Raw genomic sequence first — 21,877 nt, forward strand, 5'->3', positions numbered from 1 at the left:
CCAACTGGAGAAAACACTCTATGATCAAAAAGGAATTATTGAGTTTGGTACTGGTCTTACAATATTTTAATGTTTATGTTAGCAACAATGTGTCGGAGATAGTTGTGTACACGGATCACAATCCTCTTACATTCTTGGAACAATTTAAGTTCAAGAATATCACATTATTTCATTGGAGTCTTATGTTACAGACTTTTTATTACAAATCGTACATGTTACATGTCATAAAAATGTGATAGCAGATGCATTATTGTGGATTTAATGGATAAAATATAGATAAGATTGAACAGATGTTTCATGTATATGTGTGCAGAAATTAATATTAACCGAGATTAATATCCTATGTATTTCATGGTAATGGAGTTAAGAAATAGAAAAAAATAATGAAGCCATCTTTTAATTATGGTGGCTCTTTTTTTTAAGGGAGAGGAGTTATGACATAGAAGTGTGCATTATACCTTTAAGAGAGTGTGAAAGCTAGCAAGCACCTGTCATGTCACAGAATGTGCTAGAAAATTGAAAGATGTAACATTCTGGCTGTAACCTAGATATCTCAATTGTTTTCACAGTAGTTTGAACTTAACCAGTGAGTTTAAATTATGCCTAGGATACTAAAACCCAATCAAACTTTAATTTTACTGTTTTGACAACAGTGAACCAATGAGACGATCCAATGTTTATGGTACAAAAAGAAGGCATTTTGGACTGTTAGCCAGAAAAACCACCACCTGCCATTGTCAGAAACACTGCCCGAAAACTCTCTATTCAAAGCTACCTTTTCATGTGAAAAATCTTTGCAGCTGAATACTGAAGATGACCAAGGGGGATCTACAAACACAGGAAGATCGACACCAGAGACAACAGCCACTGTGTGGTTTTGAAAATTGAGTTGCTGTAAATTTAATAGGGTCTTTATTGGATTAGTATATTGTTATAGAATGGGAGGTAGATAACAAACCTTTAAGAGAAAGGAGGCTTAAAATTGTAAATAGTTGTTTAAAGTTCATTTTAGAGTTAAAGAATAAAATTGTGTTTTTTTTAAATAGTGGAATTTAGGTAGTTCTCTGTCACTCATACTTTAATAGATTATGAGGTGAGGTGAGCCTTTCTGTGTGTTTGGTTTAATTAGCAGAAGAGTTCACTACCGTGTCATAGCAGCCAGTAATAAGTAGTGAGGATGACAGTCATAAACTGTAGGAGGATATTAATGGACTACTCAGGTGGGTACGGCAATGGCAAATGGAATTCAACTCAGAGAAGAATGAAATAATGCTCTTGGAGAGGGTTAACAATGCAAAAGCTTACACTATAAATAGTAAGACACTGGAAAGTACTGAAGATCAGAGGGACATTGCTGTGCATATCCTCAGATTTCTGAAGGTAGCATGGCAGGAGATAATAAGTTAAGGTTATGGAATACTTGCTTTTATTAACCCAAGGCATGGGATACAAGAGCAAGGAGGTTAACATGGGTTTGTACAAAATGCTAGTTTGGCCGCAATTGAACTAGTATGCAGTTCAGGTCACTATATTATTGAAAGGATATGATGCACTAAGAAGATACAGAGCAGATTTATGCTGTCTGGGCTGTTGTAACCAATGATTATTGCTTAGTGTGATTCATAAATCATCAAATGAAATATTTAATTCTTTAAAACATTGTTAAGCATTGATTATGATATTCATGTAGAAACAAATACACTAATTAGGAGCAGGAGTAGATCCTTCAGCCAGTTAGCCTGCTCCACCATTCAGTAAGATCATGGTTCATCTGATTTTAACTTCAAATCTATGTTCCCACCTAATCCTGAACTCTGGATGGAGCAATGCCTCACATTGATGGGTTCAACATTTTACTGATATACAGCCAAGTACACTCCAGCTCTTGGCTAGCCAGGTGGTGCAGATGAACTATGAGGGGGAAGCTAGAGATAGGATACATGGCAGTAGGGTGTTCTCAACAAGCTCTCATTTCTGCTCATTCCCTCAGACAGAATTTGCTGTCCCTTTTTCTGATGACATCCCATCTACACAAGTGCAATTGCAGGTGAGGCAATCTTTGTCAGGGCCCTCACAGGTTCCAAAGCCCAGAAGAAATTTACTAAGTGCATCTAATCTGTCAAAACAGGAGACAGAGCAACCTGCCCACAGCTCTGCTACAGTCATGTGGAATGCATTACAAAGGAGTTAAAGAATGCCAAATCATTTGTACAAGGGGAGAAGGGATTCAGTTAGCTAAGTTGGCTGTATACTTGATTTGAAAACGTGTTGCTGGTTAAAGCACAGCAGGTTAGGCAGCATCCAAGGAACAGGAAATTCGATGTTTCGGGCCAGAGCCCTTCATCAGGAATGAAGTATACTACTGTATACTTGATTTGCAATGCAAAGTGATGCCAACAGCTTGGGTTTATTCCCACAGCCGCTGAGGTTACTGTGATTGCCCAGCCTTCTCAGCCTCATCCCTTGCCTGAGACATGATGTGAAACCCCACCCACCAGTCATCTTTCTAATGAAACAGCAGCCCTATGGTCCACTAGGACTATGGTGACTTGGCCTTTACAAAGGAGGGGCGTTCACTTGCATTTATATAGCAATGTCATATTTTTACGGAGATATTTATTTCGATGTATCAAATTGTATTTGAACTTTTCTTTCTCCTGGTCCTTATTTCATTGTCTGCCCTATATAGTGTGAAGAAAAGCCTTTATGTAAACGGTGATATCAGCTCTGATGGAAAGGGAAGGTTGTGAATGTGATGGTTCAGTTGTTGACTGTTATTGTGAATTATGGTTTTTGATGGTATAGTCAGCTGACTTCATTATACACAGAAAAAGTGATATGTGTCTTATTGAGTTGTAACATATTCTCCAGCAACCAGGTGAATGGATTTGCCATCTGTTCCTCTCCTTGAAGAATAATGATTGCTTTGCACCTGAGACATCTAATATAGACATTACTGATAACCTTCCTATAAGGACAAACTAATTACACATTGAGGGAGTGGAATTTCTTGCAACTGGTGAAGACTCGTGACTAATCTGATCTTAACTAGTAACCTTAATACTCTGATTTTAAAACAATCAATGACTCCCTACACTAGTCACTGAAGAGAAACAAGCATGACAAAATACAAAATACATAAAATAAAGAGTGGCCTTGATAAACGGTCACCTGGGAGACATACTTTTGGGCAGCATATTAAGAGATCCTGAAACTGTCACCAGATTCCTGGAGGCAGCTAGTGGTGAATAAATTCAATATTGTAGTTACCACAACAACTACAGTTAATGACTCCAATTGGTCTGTTTGGCAAAGGTATTCTTTCAGGAGACTCTAGATATCAGTAATGATCACCTGCAAAAGTTTAAGTATCCTGAAAATCTCTTCCTTTGTTATGTTGAGAGATCTCACCCGTCATCTGTGCTGATGGTATTACTCCATTAAGCTGGAGCTATGAGAGTAAAATGAGAGAATCTTGGAGGAATTTATTACCAATTAGTTAATTAATGTATAAGTTATGAAAACTTTACTAGTCACTGAGTGTGATACAAGATACAAAGGATGCAGAATAAAGAAAAATTAGTAATTTAGCACTAGAAAATAATAATTCATAGGCATTATAAATTTAAGATGTTTTGTTCATGTGCATTCAATATTCTCACAATGTAGTTGTTGGGCTGCATCCAAGGTTCAGTACTTTGATAACAGATACAGTATTAAAAGGAACCACAACATACCTGGAAGACAGTGAGAAGGGACTGAGGAAAGTTATCAAATGTACTCCGTTTTGTTTCCATCTCATCAAAGTTAAACTTTCCTCCAAAAAGTTGCATTCCCAAGAGTGAAAAAATTATAATAAAAAGGAACAGGAGCAGCAACAAAGATGCAATTGATCGAACTGAATTCAAGAGGGAAGCAACCAAGTTACTCAAGGAATTCCAATATCTAAAGACAGAAACAAAGAAGGTAATTAGGTACTTATTCACTGGATCAATTTTTTTCAATACTGATATTGTCAAAGGCTTCATTCATTTTTTAGACAGATCTTGATATGATTCTTTTGTTCTAGCTTTAATAACATTCTTCAGTGCATAACTTAATGTGTAAAGGATTCATGGACTGTACCACTGAGTTAATTGAGAGAAAAGTTTCACTCTCTTTGGATTGTATTTACATTTATTACTAATAAAAACAGAATATTTTCTTTCCATACTACCATTCAATCCCTAAATTACCATTTTCTTAAAATAAATTGGGTTTGTTTTGTGGGAATTAACTTTTAACCGATTTATTAATTTTACTCCACTCATATTGCTTTCAAATACTTATGCCACACTTGGTAATGCAGTCCCAAAATTTCATATGTGAATATGATGCATATTATCTCTTTAATATAAGCAACTGTACTTGATTTGAGAGTTTCATTCATCTTTTCAAAATATAGTTATTCTAACCTTATAGCAATTCTATATTTTTCTTAAAATAAACATTTATGTTTTAGATTTTTGTCTATTATTAATCAAATATATAAAATAACAAATAATTAGATTCTTTGGTTTTTCCTATTCATTTTACGTTATTTTTGAAGATTGACATTTAATTTATGTATTGAACAGAACATGATAAATTGTATACAGTAAACTGTTTTGCACTATTCATTACTACAGCATTTATAAGTGATCAGGTCAATCCATTTGATCCCTTTATGTTATTGCATTTCTACAGTCACAAGTGTGCAAATGCTTTATTTGGTTTCATTAAACTATACATATCAGAATGTGAAGAATAAACATATTACCTTGTAATTTTAAATATTCTCAGAAGTCGCACACAGCGAAGCACTGAAATACCAAGTGGGGACATAATTTTGGTCTCCACTAGAATAGTCTCAAGGATTCCCCCACAGACAATGAAACAGTCAAAGCGGTTAAAAAGTGATACAAAATAAGCTTGAAGTCCAAGGCTGTACATCTTGAGTAGCATTTCGCCAGTGAAAAGTGCCAAAAGGACTTTGTTTGCAGTGTCTATAAAATTAAAAAAAAATTAAAATTTTCAGACCCACAATATTTTTCCAATTTCTCTTTCCTGTCCTCCAAGCAGTAACTTAGAGACATATGACAGATGATGGCAATCTTTAGGGTACATTTCCATGAGGCCAGTGTTGCATTAGCATAGACTAACTACCAAACACGATACATACTGAAACTTAATCCAATCCTGCCCTCATCTAAATTGGCATCTTCCAGTAATCTTGAGTGTTAACCCTGACTCAAGAATGTACTGCTGGAAAACCACAGCAGGTCAGGCAGCATCCGAGGATCAGGAGAATTGCTGTTTTGGGCATAAGCCCTTCATCATAGCCACATTGCCTTCCTCAGTGACACAGCCATATCTCCTTCCTCAGTGATCTCTCTGCAAGGATCTCAGTGAGTTTCTCTCTCACTGCACTCCCCAGGTCATTTCCTCTGTCCTGAAGCTCCTCAGCCACGTCCTGAAGCAGATTCGTTACCACAGCCACATCTCCTTCATCAGTGTCTCTCTGTTAACCCTGACTGATTTCCTCCATTTTAGCACTGGGTCATAGAAGCAAAGTGTATTGTCAGAATAACAGAATGAAAAAGTAGTTAATTGAGTACTGACTGGAAATTGAAGCTGGCCCTCCCTTAGGAATGAAGCATAATTCCATATCATAAGATACATTTACACAGTAAAACACAGGGGAAAGTGCAAGATTTTAGGAAATAAACCCACACTTCTAAATTTAATCAGAATTAATGTATATCAAAATGCAACAGAAACTGTAGATAACATACTTAAGCATTTTACAGTTCTGTAACACTGGGAGTTCATCAACATTGGTGTCATCACACAAGGTAAGATCATTTTTTTTAGATTAGACTTACAGTGTGGAAACAGGCCCTTCGGCCCAACAAGTCCACACCGACCCGCCGAAGCGCAACCCACCCATACATTTACCCCTTACCTAACACTACGGGCAATTTAGCTTGGCCAATTCACCTGGCCCGCACATCTTTGTGACTGTAGGAGGAAGTACGATCACAGACAACAAACCAAAAGTAAAATATACAGAAAATTTCACCTTTTATGTCGCTGTTTGCAGAACATAATGATTGAGTTAAAAATCAGACAACACCAGGTTATACTCCAACAGATTTATTTTGAAGCACTAGCTTTTGGAGTGCCGCTCCTTCATCAGTGGTTGTGGAGAATAAGATCATGCTCACAGAATTTATAGCCAAAGGATTCCTGTGTCATGGAGATGTGATATAGTAAACAATCTTAGATTAAAACTTACATCTTTTATAATGGGATATGCTGGTTACTGTTCTTTGATATGTAAATCTCAGAGCTTCTTTCAAATTACATTCTCAAGAGAGCTCAGGTTTTTAAACAATAGGTGTGAAGCCTGTCTGAGTCCCAACGCTGTGTCAGACTGACAAAGCCTCTGCATAGTTTTACAGAGTTTAACAAGGATTCATGCAGTTTTTGAGCAAAATAAAATGTAATTCTACAAAAACAAATTCAACCCATAAGTTTATATGCGTGCACGCGTAGGAGCAACAGATTGAGTGTGCATGTGAGTGTGTATGCATGTGATACAGTGTGTGTGGATATGTGTGTATGTAAGCTTGGTTAGGTGTGTGTATGAGTGTGATGGGTTGTGTGTGAGAGGGTATGTGTGTTGGTGTGAGTGCAGGGTGTATCTGTGTGCATGAGAGAAGGTCTCTGTGGGATAGACCACATTGGCCGAATCACATGAATACTTACCACATACACGGTGGGAGGTGACCCCTCATGTAATGGTATTACTCGTGTCGATACTCTGACATGTCTTGCAGCGGCTTCTGTGGCAGGGTTGTTGTATGGTGGTGTTGTCCTGAAGATTGGGCAGTTTGCTACGAATTATGATCTGTTGAAAGTTTGGTGGGTGTTTAAAGTGAGAAGTGGAGGTGTGGGGAAGGTCTTGATGGGGTCCTCATCCTCATGGATAATATGTTGAAGGCTGCGAAGAACATGGCGTAGTCGTTCAGCTCCCAGGAAGTACTGGACAACAAAGGGTACCCTGTCTATTGCAGCCTGTGTCTGTCTCCTGAGGAGGTCATTACCATTTCTCGTTGTGGCACATTGGAACTGGCAGTTGATGAGTTGAGCATCATACCTTGCTCTTATGAGGGTGTTGTTGAGTACTTTCACATGTCCATCACTTTCCTCCTCATCTGAACAGATCCTGTGTAGTGGAAGACTTGTCCATGGGGGATGGCTGTTTTAAAATGCTTCTGGGGGGAGCTAGAGAAGTGTAGCATTGTGAGGTTATTTCTGGGTTTGCGGTATAGTGAAGTGCTGAGGTGCCCATCCTTGATGGAAATGCATATGTCCAAGAATGAAACGGATACTGAAGAGTAGTCCATGGTAAGTCTGATGGTGAGATGAAACTCGTTGATACCCTTGTTGATACACCGTGGGCGGCACGGTGGCACAGTGGTTAGCACTGTTGCCTGACAGCGCCTGAGACCCGGGTTCAATTCCTGACTCAGGCGACTGACTGTGTGGAGTTTGCACGTTCTCCCCGTGTCTGCGTGGGTTTCCTCCAGGTGCTCCGGTTTCCTCCCACAGTCCAAAGATGTGCGGGTCAGGTGAATTGGCCATGCTAAATTGCCTGTAGTGTTAGGTAAGGGGTAAATGTAAGGGTATGGGTGGGTTGCGCTTCGGCGGGTCGGTGTGGACTTGTTGGGCCGAAGGGCCTGTTTCCACACTGTAAGTAATCTAATCTAATCTAATTGTTTCAGTGACTCCTCGCCATGGGTCTAGAGTAAGAAAATGTCATCAATATATCTGGTATATAGTTGGTTGGAGGTCCTGTGCAGAAAAGAAGTCTTGTTCGAACTTGTGCATAGAGATGTTGGCATTTATGGGGCAAATTTGGTCCTCATGGCTGTTCAGTGTGTCTGGATGAAGAACCGGTTGTCAAAGATGAAAACTTTGTGGTCAAGAATGAAACAGATGGGTTGTAGCATGGTGTTTGGAGATTGGCAGTTGTTGGTATTCAGTACTGAGGCTGTTGCCCTCATGCTGTCATTGTGGGGATTGCTGGTGTCGAATGCTGACACCTCCATTGTGACAAGGAAAGTACCCTGTTCTACTGGTCTGTAGATGTTGAGTTTCTCTAAGAAATCTGTGGGTCCCCTGTGATACAATGGCAGTAGAGTCAATGTCAACGCCTTATTTGGTCGCTTTTCTGTAGTTCCTTGTGATGACCGTACCCATTTGTCAGTAGAGTCATTGGGATCACTGCTGGTAGTGACTTCTACTGCATCCCAAGATACACAAAGCTAACACACCAGAACACTCCGTCATAACAGGCAATGGAACACCTTGTGAGAACCTCTCTGGCTATGTTGAAGGCATCTTGAAACTCAATGTACAGGGGACCCCCAACTTGTGTCGTGACACTACAGATATCTTACAGAAACTCAGCACTCACGGACCAGCAGAACCGGGAACTTCCTTGTCACAATGGATGTGTCAGCATTGTATACAAGCAACCTCCACGATGACGGCATCAGGGCAACAGCCTCAGCACTCAATACCAACAACTGCCAATCTCTGAAAACCGTGCTACAACTCATCCGCTTCATCTCTAACCACAATGTTTTCACCTTTGCTAACCAGTTCTTCATCCAGACACACTGAATAGCCACGAGGATCAAATTTGCACCCCAATATGTCAATATCTTCGTGCACAAGTTCCAACAAGACTTCTTTTCTGCACAGGACCTCCAACCAACACTATACACCAGATATCTTGATGACATTTTCTTCCTCTGGACCCATGGCAAGGAGTCACTGAAACAACTACACAGTGACATCAACAAGTTTCATCCCACCATCAGACTTACTATGGACTATTCTTTAGTATCTGTCTCATTGTAACTCTCATGTATCTCCATCAAGGATGGGCACCTCAGCACCTCACCTATACTGCAAACCCATGCATAACCTCACAATGCTACACTTCTCTAGCTTTCACCGGAAACTTATTAAAACAGCCATCCCTTACTGACAAGCCCTCCACATACACAGGATCTGTTCAGATGAGAAGAAACAGGACAGACACTAGAAAGTGCTCAAGGATATCCTCGTAAGAACAGGGTACCATGCTCAACTCATCGATCGCCAGTTCGGATGTGCCACAACGAGAAATTCTAATGACCTCCTCAGGAGATAGACAGGGTACAACAGACAAGGCTATCCTTTTTTGTCCAATACTTTCTGGGACTGAATGACTATGTCATGTTCTTTGCAGCCTTCAACACATTATCCTTGAGGATGAGCGCCTCACTAAGACCTTCCCCCGCCTCCACCTCTCGCCTTTAAATAACCATCAAACCTTAAACAGATCATGACTCATAGCAAACTGCCCAGCCTTCAGGACAGCAACACCACAAACCCTGTCACAGCAACTGCTGCAAGACATGTCAGAGTATCGACATGGGTAACACCATTACACAAGGGGACACCTCCCACCATGTACTTGGCAAGTACTCACGTGACTCGGCTAAGATGGTCTATCTCATACACTACAGGCAAGGCACATTGACGAAACCGAGCAGATGCTACAACAACTGATGAATGGACACCGCACATCAGTCACCAGGCAGGAGTCTGGGACATTCAGCCTCGGACCTTTGGGTGACCATCCTCCAAGGCAAACTTCCGGACAAGCAACAACGCAGAGTGGCTGAGCAGAAGCTGATAGCAACGTTCAGTACCCATGGGAACGACTTCAACCGGGACCTTGGGTTCATGTCACACCACAGGTGACCCCACTGCATGATACTCACACACCCACGCAGACCCTCTCTTTCTCATAGGCACACACCGACACATGCAACCTCTCACACATACCCCATCACTCTCACTCACACACTTAACTAAGCTTACATACATACATATACACATGCACTCACACCCACACGTACACTCATATACACACTCAATCTATCACTCCGACACGCTCCTAAGGTTATGGGGTGAACTTGTTTTTGTAGAATTGCATTTTATTTTGCTCAAAAACTGCATTAATCCATGGAGAACTCTATAAAACTATAAAGAGACTTTGTCAGTCTGGCATAGCACTGGGACACAGATTTCACACCTACTGTTTAAAAACCTGAACTCTCTTGAGAATGTAACTTAAAAGAAGCTCTGGGATTTACAAATCAAATAACAGAAACCAGCATATCCCATTATAAAATATGGAAGTTTTAATCCAAAATTGTTTACTGTATCACATCTCCATGACACTGGACTCCTTTGGCTATAAATTCTGTGAGCTTGATCTTTTTCTCCACAACCACCTGATGAAGGAGAGGCTTCCAAATAAACCCGTTGGACTATAACCTGGTGTTGTTTGATTTTTTAAATTTGTCCACCTCAGTCCAACACCGGTACCTCCGTCATAAATGATTGAGACATATTCATGCAATTAGGTAGAAATTTAACTATTGTAAATATCATTTGTTTAAAATTTAAAATTTAATACAATGTAGAAATCTGAACTGCTATGATCAGTAATGCACAGCCAGCGAGCTTTTCAACAATAATTATAAACTTAACATACTATTCAAATCCAGTTACTGCTTGTGAACAATACATAAATTTTTCAAGAGTTTCTACAGTGAGACTAATAATGTACAAGGAACATTTTGATCACTTTATTAATTTATTCATGATTGGGATTTGGCATAATTTCAACAGACCACCCAATCGACAAGTGTGAAATCTGGAACTGATTTCTGCATCTGAATGGATCATAGAGACATAGAATCCTGCAGCATGGAAGCTGACCTTTTGGTCCAACTCACCCAAACTGACCAAGTTTTTCAAACTAAACTACTCCATTTGCCTGTGTTTGACCCATGAAGCTCTAAACCTTTGCTATTTGGTATCTGGCTAAATGCCTTTTAAATGTTGAAACTGTACCTGCATCTACCACTTTCTCTGGCAGTTCCTTCCACATAGAAACCATGCTCTGTGTGAAATGGTTGTCCCTCAGGTCTTTTTAAATTTTTCCCTATAACCTTAAAAATATGCTTTCTAGCTTTGAACTCCCCAACCGTAGAGAAAATACCTTTGCTATGATTTTATAAACCTGTGTAAAGTCACCCCTTGATCTCTTACACTCCACTGAAAACAGTCCCAGGTTATCCAGTCTACCCTTATAACTCAAACCCTCCATACTGGTAACATTCTTGTAAATCTTTTCTGCACCCTCTCCAATTTAATAATATCCTTCCAATAGCAGGGCGACCAGGACTGTACACAGTACTTCAAAAGTGACCTCACAAATGTCCTGTACAACTACAACATGACATCTCAATTCCTGTGCATGTGGAGAGTTAACAGCTAACCCGAGAATGCAACTTTAAATTTAAGTTTTGTGATTTATATATGGAAGAAGTGAAACTATCACTGTATTCTAACAGATGAAAGGCTTAACAGACAATCAATTTTTCAATGTATAATTTCAGTTACATCACACTGGAAATTTTTGCTATAAATTCTGTGTTACGATCAAGCCCTCCACTATCACCTGATGAAGGAGCGTCGCTCTGAAAGCTAGTGTGTTTCCAATTAAACCTGTTGGACTATTACCTGGTATTGTGTGATTTTTAACGTTAAAGTGATGGTTCATCTGGGGAGTACAGCCTCTAAAATCCAATTACTTAATTGGTTCCTGAGCCAGTGGCCACAGCGTTGTGCGTGGATAATACAGCAGAAACATGCAGCCTATGAAGAAAAGGCATTCATTCATCTCTCTCTTTCTTACATCTGTTTGTGGAGAAGTAAACTAAAATTCTTATCATCTAGCTATTCTGTCTCATCAGTGTCTGTAAGTAGCTCTCTCTGCAAATCCTCTGTTGAAAGAAAAGGGAAAACTACCTCTAAATGCTATTAAAGGGTAAACCCTCAATCACTGAATGTGGGACTGAGATTTGGTATATCCATAATGTCATATCCATAATCAGCAGAGAGCTGGAAGGGATTGCAAAGACCTAAATGAAAACAATTCATCAACATGTATGATCTGGAGGATTGGTACCAGAATTGTGCTTCTCTGACATTGTTTGGAGGTGCCGGTGTTGCACTGGGGTGTACAAAAGTTAAAAAATCACACAACACCAGGTTATAGTCCAACAGGTTTAATTGGAGGTACTAGCTTTCAGGATACTGCTCCTTCATCAGGTGGTTGTGGAGTACACAATTGTAAGACAGAATTTATAGCAAAAGTTTACAGTGTGATGTAACTGAAATTATACACTGAAAAATACCTTGATTGTTTCTTCAGTCTCTCATCTGTTAGAATGACCATGATAGTTTCACTTCTTTCATATGTAAATCACAAAACTTTTTTAAAAAGTTACATTCTCAGGTTGACTGTAACAATTGGTGTCAGGCAGATAAGATGTTAAGATGTTGAAGGTGTTGGCCCCCTGTGTTCCTCGTCTGTGCCATAATGTTTAGACTGATTCTAATCTAAAAAGTGAGTTAACAGAGTCTTACATGGATTCATGCAGTTTTTGAGTATGAATCCATGTAAGACTCTGTTAACTCACCTTTTAGATTAGAATCAGTCTAAACATTATGGCACAGACAGGGGACACGGGGCTAACACCTTGAACATCTTATCTGCGCTGACCCCAATTGTTACAGTTAAACTGAGAATGTAACTTCTTAAAAAGTGTTGTGATTTACATATGATAGAATGACCATGATAGTTTCACTTCTAACAGATAGAGACTCAAGAAACAATCAAGGTATTTTTCAATGTATAATTTCAGTAATATCACACTGTAAACTTTTGCTATAAATTCTGTGTCTTACAATTGTGTACTCAACAACCACCAGATGAAGGAACGATGCTCCGAAATATACTGCTTCCAATTAAACCTGTTGGACTATAACTTGGTGTTGTGTGATTCTCTGACATTGTTTTCTTTCCCAGCATTAATGGTGTGTCTTGTCTCTTTGTGCGTCTGACTGTATATGTTTGGGAATGATAAGTTTAGATTTTAAGATACAGAGTTATAAATTAACTATTCAACTGTTTGTGTGGAGTTTGCACGTTCTTCCCGTGTCTGCGTGGATTTCCTCCAGATCCTCCGGTTTCCTCCTACAGTCCAAAGATGTGCAGGTCAGGACAATTGGCCATGGTAAATTGTCCATACTGTTAGGTGCATTAATCAGAGGAGAATGGGTCTGGGTGGGTTACTCTTCATGGGGTCGGTGTGGAGTGGTTGGGCTGAAGGGCCTGTTTCCACACTGGAAGGAATTTAATCTTAAGAAAGTAATGCTTAAAATGATGCAAATAAGGAAGGAGACCTTGGAAGCCAAAGAAAACTTTGTTGGGGAAAGTTCCTATCATAATCCAAAGTCCAGTCAGGAAACATTTAGGTTTGCATAAGTCCTACCAAAATTTGAGGAGCAGGAAGTGAAATCATTATTTATGTCATCTGAAAAAAATAGCAAACCAAATGAGGTAGAGATATGAGCACAATAGATCATGATGTGAAATCAATTTTTGTAAAACAACTTGTTATTCTCTTTCCCAATCTGCCTCTTCAGTATTTTATGCACATGGTATTACTTTCTAATATTCTCTGATGGTTCCTATAGTCCTGCTTAGTTTAAATCCTCCCCATTAGCACCTCAAAATGCCCACAAGAAAGTCAGTCTTGGCTCTGTTCAAATGTCACTCATCCAGCTTGTATAAGTATTACCTCCCCAAGAACAAGTTCCAGTGTCCCAGAAATCTAAAGCCTCTCTCATATAGCATTGGTCAGTGATGCATTCAACTTTTTTTATCTTCCTATTTCTGTACTCATGTGGCACTGGGGAATAATCTAGAGATCACAACTTTAGAAGTTGTGCTTGCTAATTTTCCACATATTCTGATTACAGGATTGCATCCCCCTTCTTTAGTCTTTAGTACCAATATAGACTAACTCCCAGAAGCATGTGCTGCAGCTGTTCTGTGATATCCTTTATCTCAGCAGTTAGAAGCCAACATACCATCCTCCAGTCACATTAATTTCTGCAGAAATGTCTAACTGTATTGCTAAAGAATCATATCAATACCACACTTCCACTTTTCTTCCTTTCCTTTGTAAAACTAGGTCACTCTCGGTGCCACATGCGTGGCTCCTGTTGCACTCCTCCAGAAACTGTTTCCTTCACTAGTATCAAGAACAGAAAACTAGTTAGTGAATAAGGTCTCTCGGGACTTCTGTACTATTTTGCAGACAGCATGGTATTTACCAATTCCCTATCCATCTGCTTGACTCTAAGTTGTGGAGTGATCATCTTTCTGAATGTGCTGTCCATACATTTTTTATGACTCACAGATGAACTCCTCAGTGACTCTAACTCCTACTCAGAGCTCGACCTTGTTCAGCTGGTGGTATTTCTTAGACATGGGGGTCTCATCAGGATCATGTGAATCGAGAGTGCGGTGCTGGAAAAACATAGCAGGTTAGACATCATCCAAGGAGCAGGAGAGTCAACATTTCGGGCAGAAACCATTCATCAGGCCCTTGCCCGAAATGTCAACTCTCCTGCTCCTCGGATGCTGCCTGGCCTGGGGTGCTTTTCCAGCACCACACTCTCAATTCTAATCTGCAATCCTCACTTTCACCTGTGAATGTCCATGACTCCCAACATACCACCGATGGGCATTCCACTTGACTGTGTTGCCCTATTACATCTTGATCTTATACTTTATTTATTTTAGTTTTAGTCTTAAACTACAAATTACAAACTACAGATTAGTAGAAAGTAGAAATTCCTCCCCATTATTCACAAATCAGGTCTCACTCTCCTCTACCTCAAAACATTTACTTTAATTGTACTAGTTTATAAATTTAAATATTTTAAAATTACTGGAGTTCCTAATAGATCTACTCAACAACTAATCTATTTACGACTTTCCTGTGATGTCATGCTTGAATATATTTACAAATCCAAGCCAGCTGCTGAGCAGTCCAGTAAAGGTGCTCCATTGCAGGTCTAGGTGACCACTCCCCCAGAAGGGGACATGTGGACTGGTTGACAAGTCAGTTCTGATTTGTGACGCATGTCCATTGAGAATGCACCTGGAAACAGCTATGCTGAAGCTTTATTGTTAAGTTTATTTATTGGATAAAGAATTTTTATTGGTTATCCCTAATTGTTCTTGAGAAAGTAGTGGCAAACCACTTTTTGAACTGTTGAAGTCTGTGTTGTATTGGAGAGGGAGTTTCAGGAATTTGACCCAGTGACAGCAAAGGAATGATGATAAAGTCAAGATAGTCTGATCTTGGAGGGAAGCATCTAGCTGGTGGTGTTCCCATGTATCAGGTATCCTTATCCTTCCAGGTTGTAGAGTTCATGGGTTTGTAAGATGCTTTTTAAGGAACCTTCATTAGCGTATTTTGTAGATAGTATATACAGCTGTTGCTGTGCATCAATGGTTGGGGGGGAGGGGAGGGGATTGATGCTGCAGGTATTACATGGGATGCCAATCAAGCAAGCTGTTTGATGATCTCAAACTTCTTTAGTGTTTTTGGAGGTGTACCTATCCAAGCAAGCAGACAGGATTCCGTCATAATGCATGCTTCTCTTGTGTAGGGTATACAGACTTTGAGGAGTCAAGCAGAATTCTCAGCATCTGATAAAATTAAAATACTGCAGATGTGGGATTTCTGAGATGAAGTCACAAAATCCTGGAGAAACTCAGCAGGTCTGTGGAGAGATAAAAACAGAATGAATGTTTTGAGTTTGAAAATCTTTCTTTAGAACCCAAGGAAAATAATACTTTGGAGTCAAAATGTTAACTTTTTTTTTCTTCACAGATGCTGCCAGACCTGCTGAGTTTCTGCTGCAATATTGGCTTTTACTCTGAATCTCTCACCTGTTCTTTAAGGCAAAATACTTACGTGCCTGGTCAAGTTCACTTTCTAGTCAATGGGAAGAATCTTTAATGAAGGATTCAGTAATAGTAATGTCACTGAATGTCAAGAGATGATGACTGAATTCTCCCTCACTGGAGATAATCATTACCTGGCACTTATGTGACTTCTAAGATCACAAGAAATAGGACTAGATTAGATTCCTTACAGTATGGACACAGGCCCTTCAGCCCAACTAGTCCTCACTGACCCTCCGAAGAGTAGTCCACCCAGACTCATTCCCCTGACTAATGCATCTGACTCTATGGGCAATTTAGCATGACGAATCCACCTAACCTGCACATTTTTGGACTTTGGGAGGAAACTGGAGCACCTGGAGGAAACCCACACAGACACGGGGACAATGTGCAATCTCCCCACAGACAGTCGCCAGAGGCTGGAACCAAACCCGGGCATCTGGTGCTGTGAGGCAACAGTGCCATTGTGCCACCGTGCTGCCCGTTCAGAGCATTAGGCCTCCTAAATTCACTGTGCCATTCAGTTAGATGATGGCTGATCTGATAATCCTCAACTCTACATACATGCTTTATTCCTATAACCATTGATTCACTTACTGATTAAAACTCTGTCTATCTCAGCCTTAAATACACTTAATGACCCAGCCTTAACAGGGTCAAGAATTTTAGATTCATCATCCCCTTAGAGAAGAAATTCCTACTCAGCGCTGTCTTAATTGATTGACCCCCACTTTCTCTGATAATACACCATCTGGTCCTAGTCTCGCCCAAAGGGAAAAACAATCTCACTGTATCTATCCTGTCAAGGCCCTAAGAATCTTCTTGTTTCATGAAGGTCTTCTCGCATTCTTCTAAACTCCATTAAGTAGAAGCCCAACCTAATCAAACTCTCCTCATAATAAACTTGAAACAATGCCCTGTGACAGAGATGACTGATCTTCACCAATCACAATAATCCTTCTTTGTGCTTGATATGGCTCGAAACAATGGACTCCAATTACTGATTATGATTAAGCTCCTTTATTGCTATATTTGGTCAAATGCTACATTGATATCAAGTACAATCATGCTCACTGCTCTCTTGAACTCAGCTATTTTGTCCATGTCTGCACCAAAACTGTAATGAAATCAGACCTGAGTTGGCCTGGTGGAACTGAAATTGACTGTTAGTGAACATATTATTTTTGAGTATCTGCCACTGGTCAGCACCGATAAAGACATCTTTAAATAATTTAAAGTAGACTGATTGGGTGATAATTGGCCAAGTTGGGTTTTATTTTCTACTTTTAATGGATAGGATGTACCTGAACAATTTTCCTCATCGTTGGACAGATGCCAATGTTGTAACTCTTCTGCAGCAACTTGACTTGTGGTGTAGTAAATTCTGAAGCACAAGTCTTTAATACTTTGCTGGAAAATTGTCAGGGCCCAAAGCCTTTGCATTAATCCATGCCATTAGCTATTTCTTTATATCATATGGAATAGATTGATTTGGCAGGATTCTGACAGCTGTGATGCTGCAAACTTCTGGAGAAGGCCCAGATTAATCATCCTCTAAACATTCTAGTCAAGGAGATTTGCAAATGCTTCACCCTTGACATTTTTGCTGGTGTGCTGGGCTTCCTTGTCATTGAAGATGGGAATATTAGTGGAGCCCCTGCCTCCAGTGAGGTGCTTAAGTATCTACCACTATTTGCAATTAAATGTAGCAGGATGGCAGAGTTTAGATCTGCTCTGTTAGTTGTGAAGTCCCTCAGCTTTCTCTGTTGCATGCTGCTTTCTTTATTTCTTATGCAATTGGCACAAATATGTGTTAATTTGCAAAAGAAGCAATGATACACGATTAGTTAGTATCTGCAATGCACTGCCTAACAGTGAAATGGAAGTAGGTTTGTTCAAGGCATTTATGTGGGAATTGGATGATTACTTGAAGATAAAGATGGTCCAGTGCAATGGAGAAAGGGAAGTGGCTTGGCTGGAAGGAATTACTCTGTCAGGGACTTGTACATATATGATAGGCTGGGCTGAATGGTTTTCTTTTGTGCTATAATCTAGAGTGGACAATGGGAGATAGAAATTTGTCAAGGACAGGGTGAAATTATCTCAAAGTATCCAGATAAAAGGTTTACAAATCTCACCTCAGTCAGTGGTATGCTAATACACCAACTGTATTTTCATGATTCAATTTGACAGAAGCTGATGGAGATGCATCCTTGTGACTCACTACTTATGACTGCATGGGGTCAGCTGTGGAGTAGAGGCTGTGTCTGCAGGGAGGAAGCTGTTCCCAGAAGATGAAGCATGGCAGTCTGCATCTTGACTTCACTTGAGTACAATTTCCACCAGTGCAGGCACCTCATCTCAGTGAGTTCTCAAATCATCTTAGAATGGGTGGCAGAAAGTAAAGCATTGCGTGAATGAGCAGGAGGTATTGATGTAAGCAGATACAGATGTAGTCAGTTCTCCTTGAAAGATGGAGGACAGACATTATCATATCCATCTGGGCAGAGATACAGATCCTTGGCTACCACCCACAAATTGATGAAATATCATGATCAATTAAAAATTGTCATATTATCATCTTGGAGATGTTTTACATTCCATGAATACCAAATTAGTATTTGAGAACTAAAGCTTTTCAGTAATATACACATACAGATTGAAAGCTCAGTCACATTACATTAACAAGCTGTGATCCTTTCAACAGTTTTATAGGGAGACCAATAATGTAAAAGGAAAGGGTCTCACCAATAATTTCTACTCTACAGCGGTCTGAGGCATCTTCAAAAGAGCACTCCATGGGGAAATGTAAAATGGTTGACAATAACTTTTGGATTACTGCATATAACTGTGAATATGCAGAGTCCAGGAATTGAATTTGTTCTGGGATTGGGATCGTTACATTGGCAGAACTTCCAGTTCCTGTTTGCAACACTTGGATCAGAATAGCTTTTGTATATAAGCCAACCTAATGAGTACATTGACATTTGAGGTGGCCTTGCTGACATCCTTGCAAATTATGGACACTCTTTGACATTGCATCTTCCTCTTCATCCCCCAAGTAACTGTGCTATTCTAGCAGGAGATAGATGCGAATGAGACCATATTCTCTATCTTACTGCTTAGTATCCTAGAACATCAACTAATAAAAAGATTTTTTCCTTCTTATTGATTTTTTTAAAAAAATTCTGACTCAGATGCCATAGCTTTTATGTACAATATGCATAGGAAATTACTGACATGAAGAAAATTTTGCTGGATTGGGATACCATCATTATACACAAAACAGCATGCTAACATTTTCATTCCTCTTTGGTATTACCTTGAACTAGGGTAAGCCATTCAGGCTGGTTGTAGTGTTCGGAGGCAATAGTGAGGGTGTTGAGGAAAACAAGAAATATTACAAGCCAATAAAACACACTAGATTTCACTCCAGCTCTACATTTTCTCCTGCAAAATCGGTTCCATCTTCGCCAATATCGACTGTAACAAACAAAAACATGAGTGAAAATGTAGAAAGCATTCCCTGGCTTATTTCACAATTTCTCGAACTAAAAGGTGACACTTAATGAAGGAGAAAAAGTATACAGAAAAAGTAGGGCTGACTAAGGCACAACATATCTGCTGTATCATTGATCAAAAGGGGTGGATTATTATGGTCACCATCTGATCACTAATCTCATAGAATAGATCACCTGCCCATTTTAAATGTCTGAATCTATGTAATAAAAATCCAGTGGGTTCTACAAAGGAATGGTTGATCCACTCCACCAGATTACAAACCATGTTTGATGGTGGAAATCAACCCCAGAGAGACATACTTACAATTTTTACATAATAAGTTGGACACCTTGGTCAGTCCATTGTAAGCAAAGGTGAAAGTGAAAGAAAGTAAGATATTCTAACAAAGGATGACACAAAAAATAAATTTCACGTTACTTTCCAGTGAAGGGTTGCAACATTCAGTTATGCTGCTAGACAAGTGAAATATGAATAAGTACTTCTCATTGGCAGGCAAATTGGTGCAGCATTTTGGAATAAGGTGCAATCAAAGGCAAGCCAAATTGACCCATACTTACACAGTTATTAGTAATCAAATAATATCATTGCTAAATACCTTTTAAACATAAATAGCACTTAAATATTCATTTAAATTTTAAATATTTACTTCCTCTATTACTAATGCACAATGGCAGCAGTGTGTACTCTAAGATGTATCGTGGCAAACAAAGCTTCTTACATAACACCTTAAATCCTGACCTTAACTGGCTCAAAGAACAAGGACAGTAGATCCATAGGAACACTACCACCTGCAAGTTCCCATCTCAAAGTCACCCTCCATGCTATCTTGGATCCAAAATTGTCATTTCTTCACTGTTGCTAAAATGTGCATTTTATTGGTATATCTTCATGACATATGCTGCAAAGCTTTAAGAAATTAACTTTTCAACACCTCCTTTTCAAGGCAAATTAAGGATGGGCAATAAATGCTGACACAGCCAGTGACACCCACACTCCATGAAAAACAAATTAGAAAAATGCATTTGGTATGCTGCAGAGTGAAAAGTTATCAAAAAAGTAGCAGAGCAAAAAAAATCAAATACTTCAAAATATTTTTGAAATAGTAGCTTGGAAAATGCAATTTATTTGCATGATGTGATAATGCTGCAGTATTAACCAGGATAAAACTCCAATGACTGCCAAACTGAAAGGTTATTATGGTTGGTGTCACTCATTGACTTGTTTACCAGCAGACCACAAACATCTTATTTTGAGTCTTGTACATAATTAGGTCACAGTAGGATGTTCTCAGAGGATAGGTGACACATGGTTGCTATGTGACTTTGAACAGAAATTAGCATTCCTGCCACATATACTACAAGCAGCTGATAATGCCATTAATTAAAAAAAATTACATACTAACAAGATATCTTAAAGTTAATTACATACCTAGACCTGTCAAATGATCTTACATGTCAACCTGCTATGCATTGATATGTTGCAAAGCAGGCTTTTAATAGCTTGTTAAAATACCTTAAACAACATCATAATTTTGTTAATGACTCAATTTGAGCATATTATGTATTCACACCACAGAGTCAGTTCATTTGTTAATATTGGAATGACAATTGTTAAGAGTGTAAACAACATTTGGCTCTTTAGGTTCAGGGCAATATTTCGTTATTCATACTAGAAAATAAATGAGAATTTACAATTGGCTATCAGATATAGACAATTATATTTTTTTAAAATTCAAAAGTCACTTTTGTGTTCTGCCTTACTCTATCATTAACTAGTGAGAAATCCTCTGAATAACACAAACTAACTCTTTACAGTTTTGTGCATAGACACTCAGGAGTCAGAAGAATGGTTGTGATGGGAATAGTGCTAGGAGGTTGGAACACCATATGGAATGGGGAGAGGTGTTGTTGATAGGCTACTAGTTTAATGAGATGTACTGGATCAAGATTGAGATTGAAGCACTTGGTTGAAGAAACAGTAGGTAATGAAAGGAAGATGGTGGCTGGAAATCATTTCAGATCAAATGGCTGTATCACAATTACTAAATGGGGTGTTCAGCCCAGTAACAGAGTGGAAGTACTGACAATAGCACGATAGATACTTCGCCAAAATCAATGGTGGTAAAAGGATTTTTAAAAAAGAAGACAACATTACTTCTGAACTTTAAGTGCTAATATATTACCTATTGCTACTGGTAAAAGTATGAAAGTTATCTGAGTACAGGAGAAGTGAAATCAATGCAGAGGAACTTGGTGAGACCATATCAGATGTAGTGTGCAATTTTTGTCTCTTTATCTCAGGATAGATAATATTGTCAGAAAGGGAATGTGACAAACGCTCCCAGGATGGTGGGGTTGTTCTACGAAGAGT

General features: G+C 39.2%; 1 protein-coding gene across 1 annotated transcript in view; it reads right to left on the minus strand.

Moving 5' to 3' along the window:
* cacna1c (calcium channel, voltage-dependent, L type, alpha 1C subunit) overlaps positions 1–21,877 on the minus strand; it is a 1,009,638-nt gene that overhangs the window by 534,642 nt on the left and 453,119 nt on the right. Inside the window, exons 12-14 of the mRNA XM_060839877.1 lie at positions 19,308–19,468; positions 4,799–5,024; positions 3,738–3,945 (exon numbers count right to left, since the gene is read on the minus strand). Of these exons, the coding sequence (XP_060695860.1) occupies positions 3,738–3,945; positions 4,799–5,024; positions 19,308–19,468 (595 nt within the window). The remainder of the gene's footprint in view (positions 1–3,737; positions 3,946–4,798; positions 5,025–19,307; positions 19,469–21,877) is intronic.

This window comes from Hemiscyllium ocellatum, chromosome 19 (assembly GCF_020745735.1).
Source record: "Hemiscyllium ocellatum isolate sHemOce1 chromosome 19, sHemOce1.pat.X.cur, whole genome shotgun sequence".
Lineage (NCBI taxonomy): Eukaryota > Metazoa > Chordata > Chondrichthyes > Orectolobiformes > Hemiscylliidae > Hemiscyllium > Hemiscyllium ocellatum.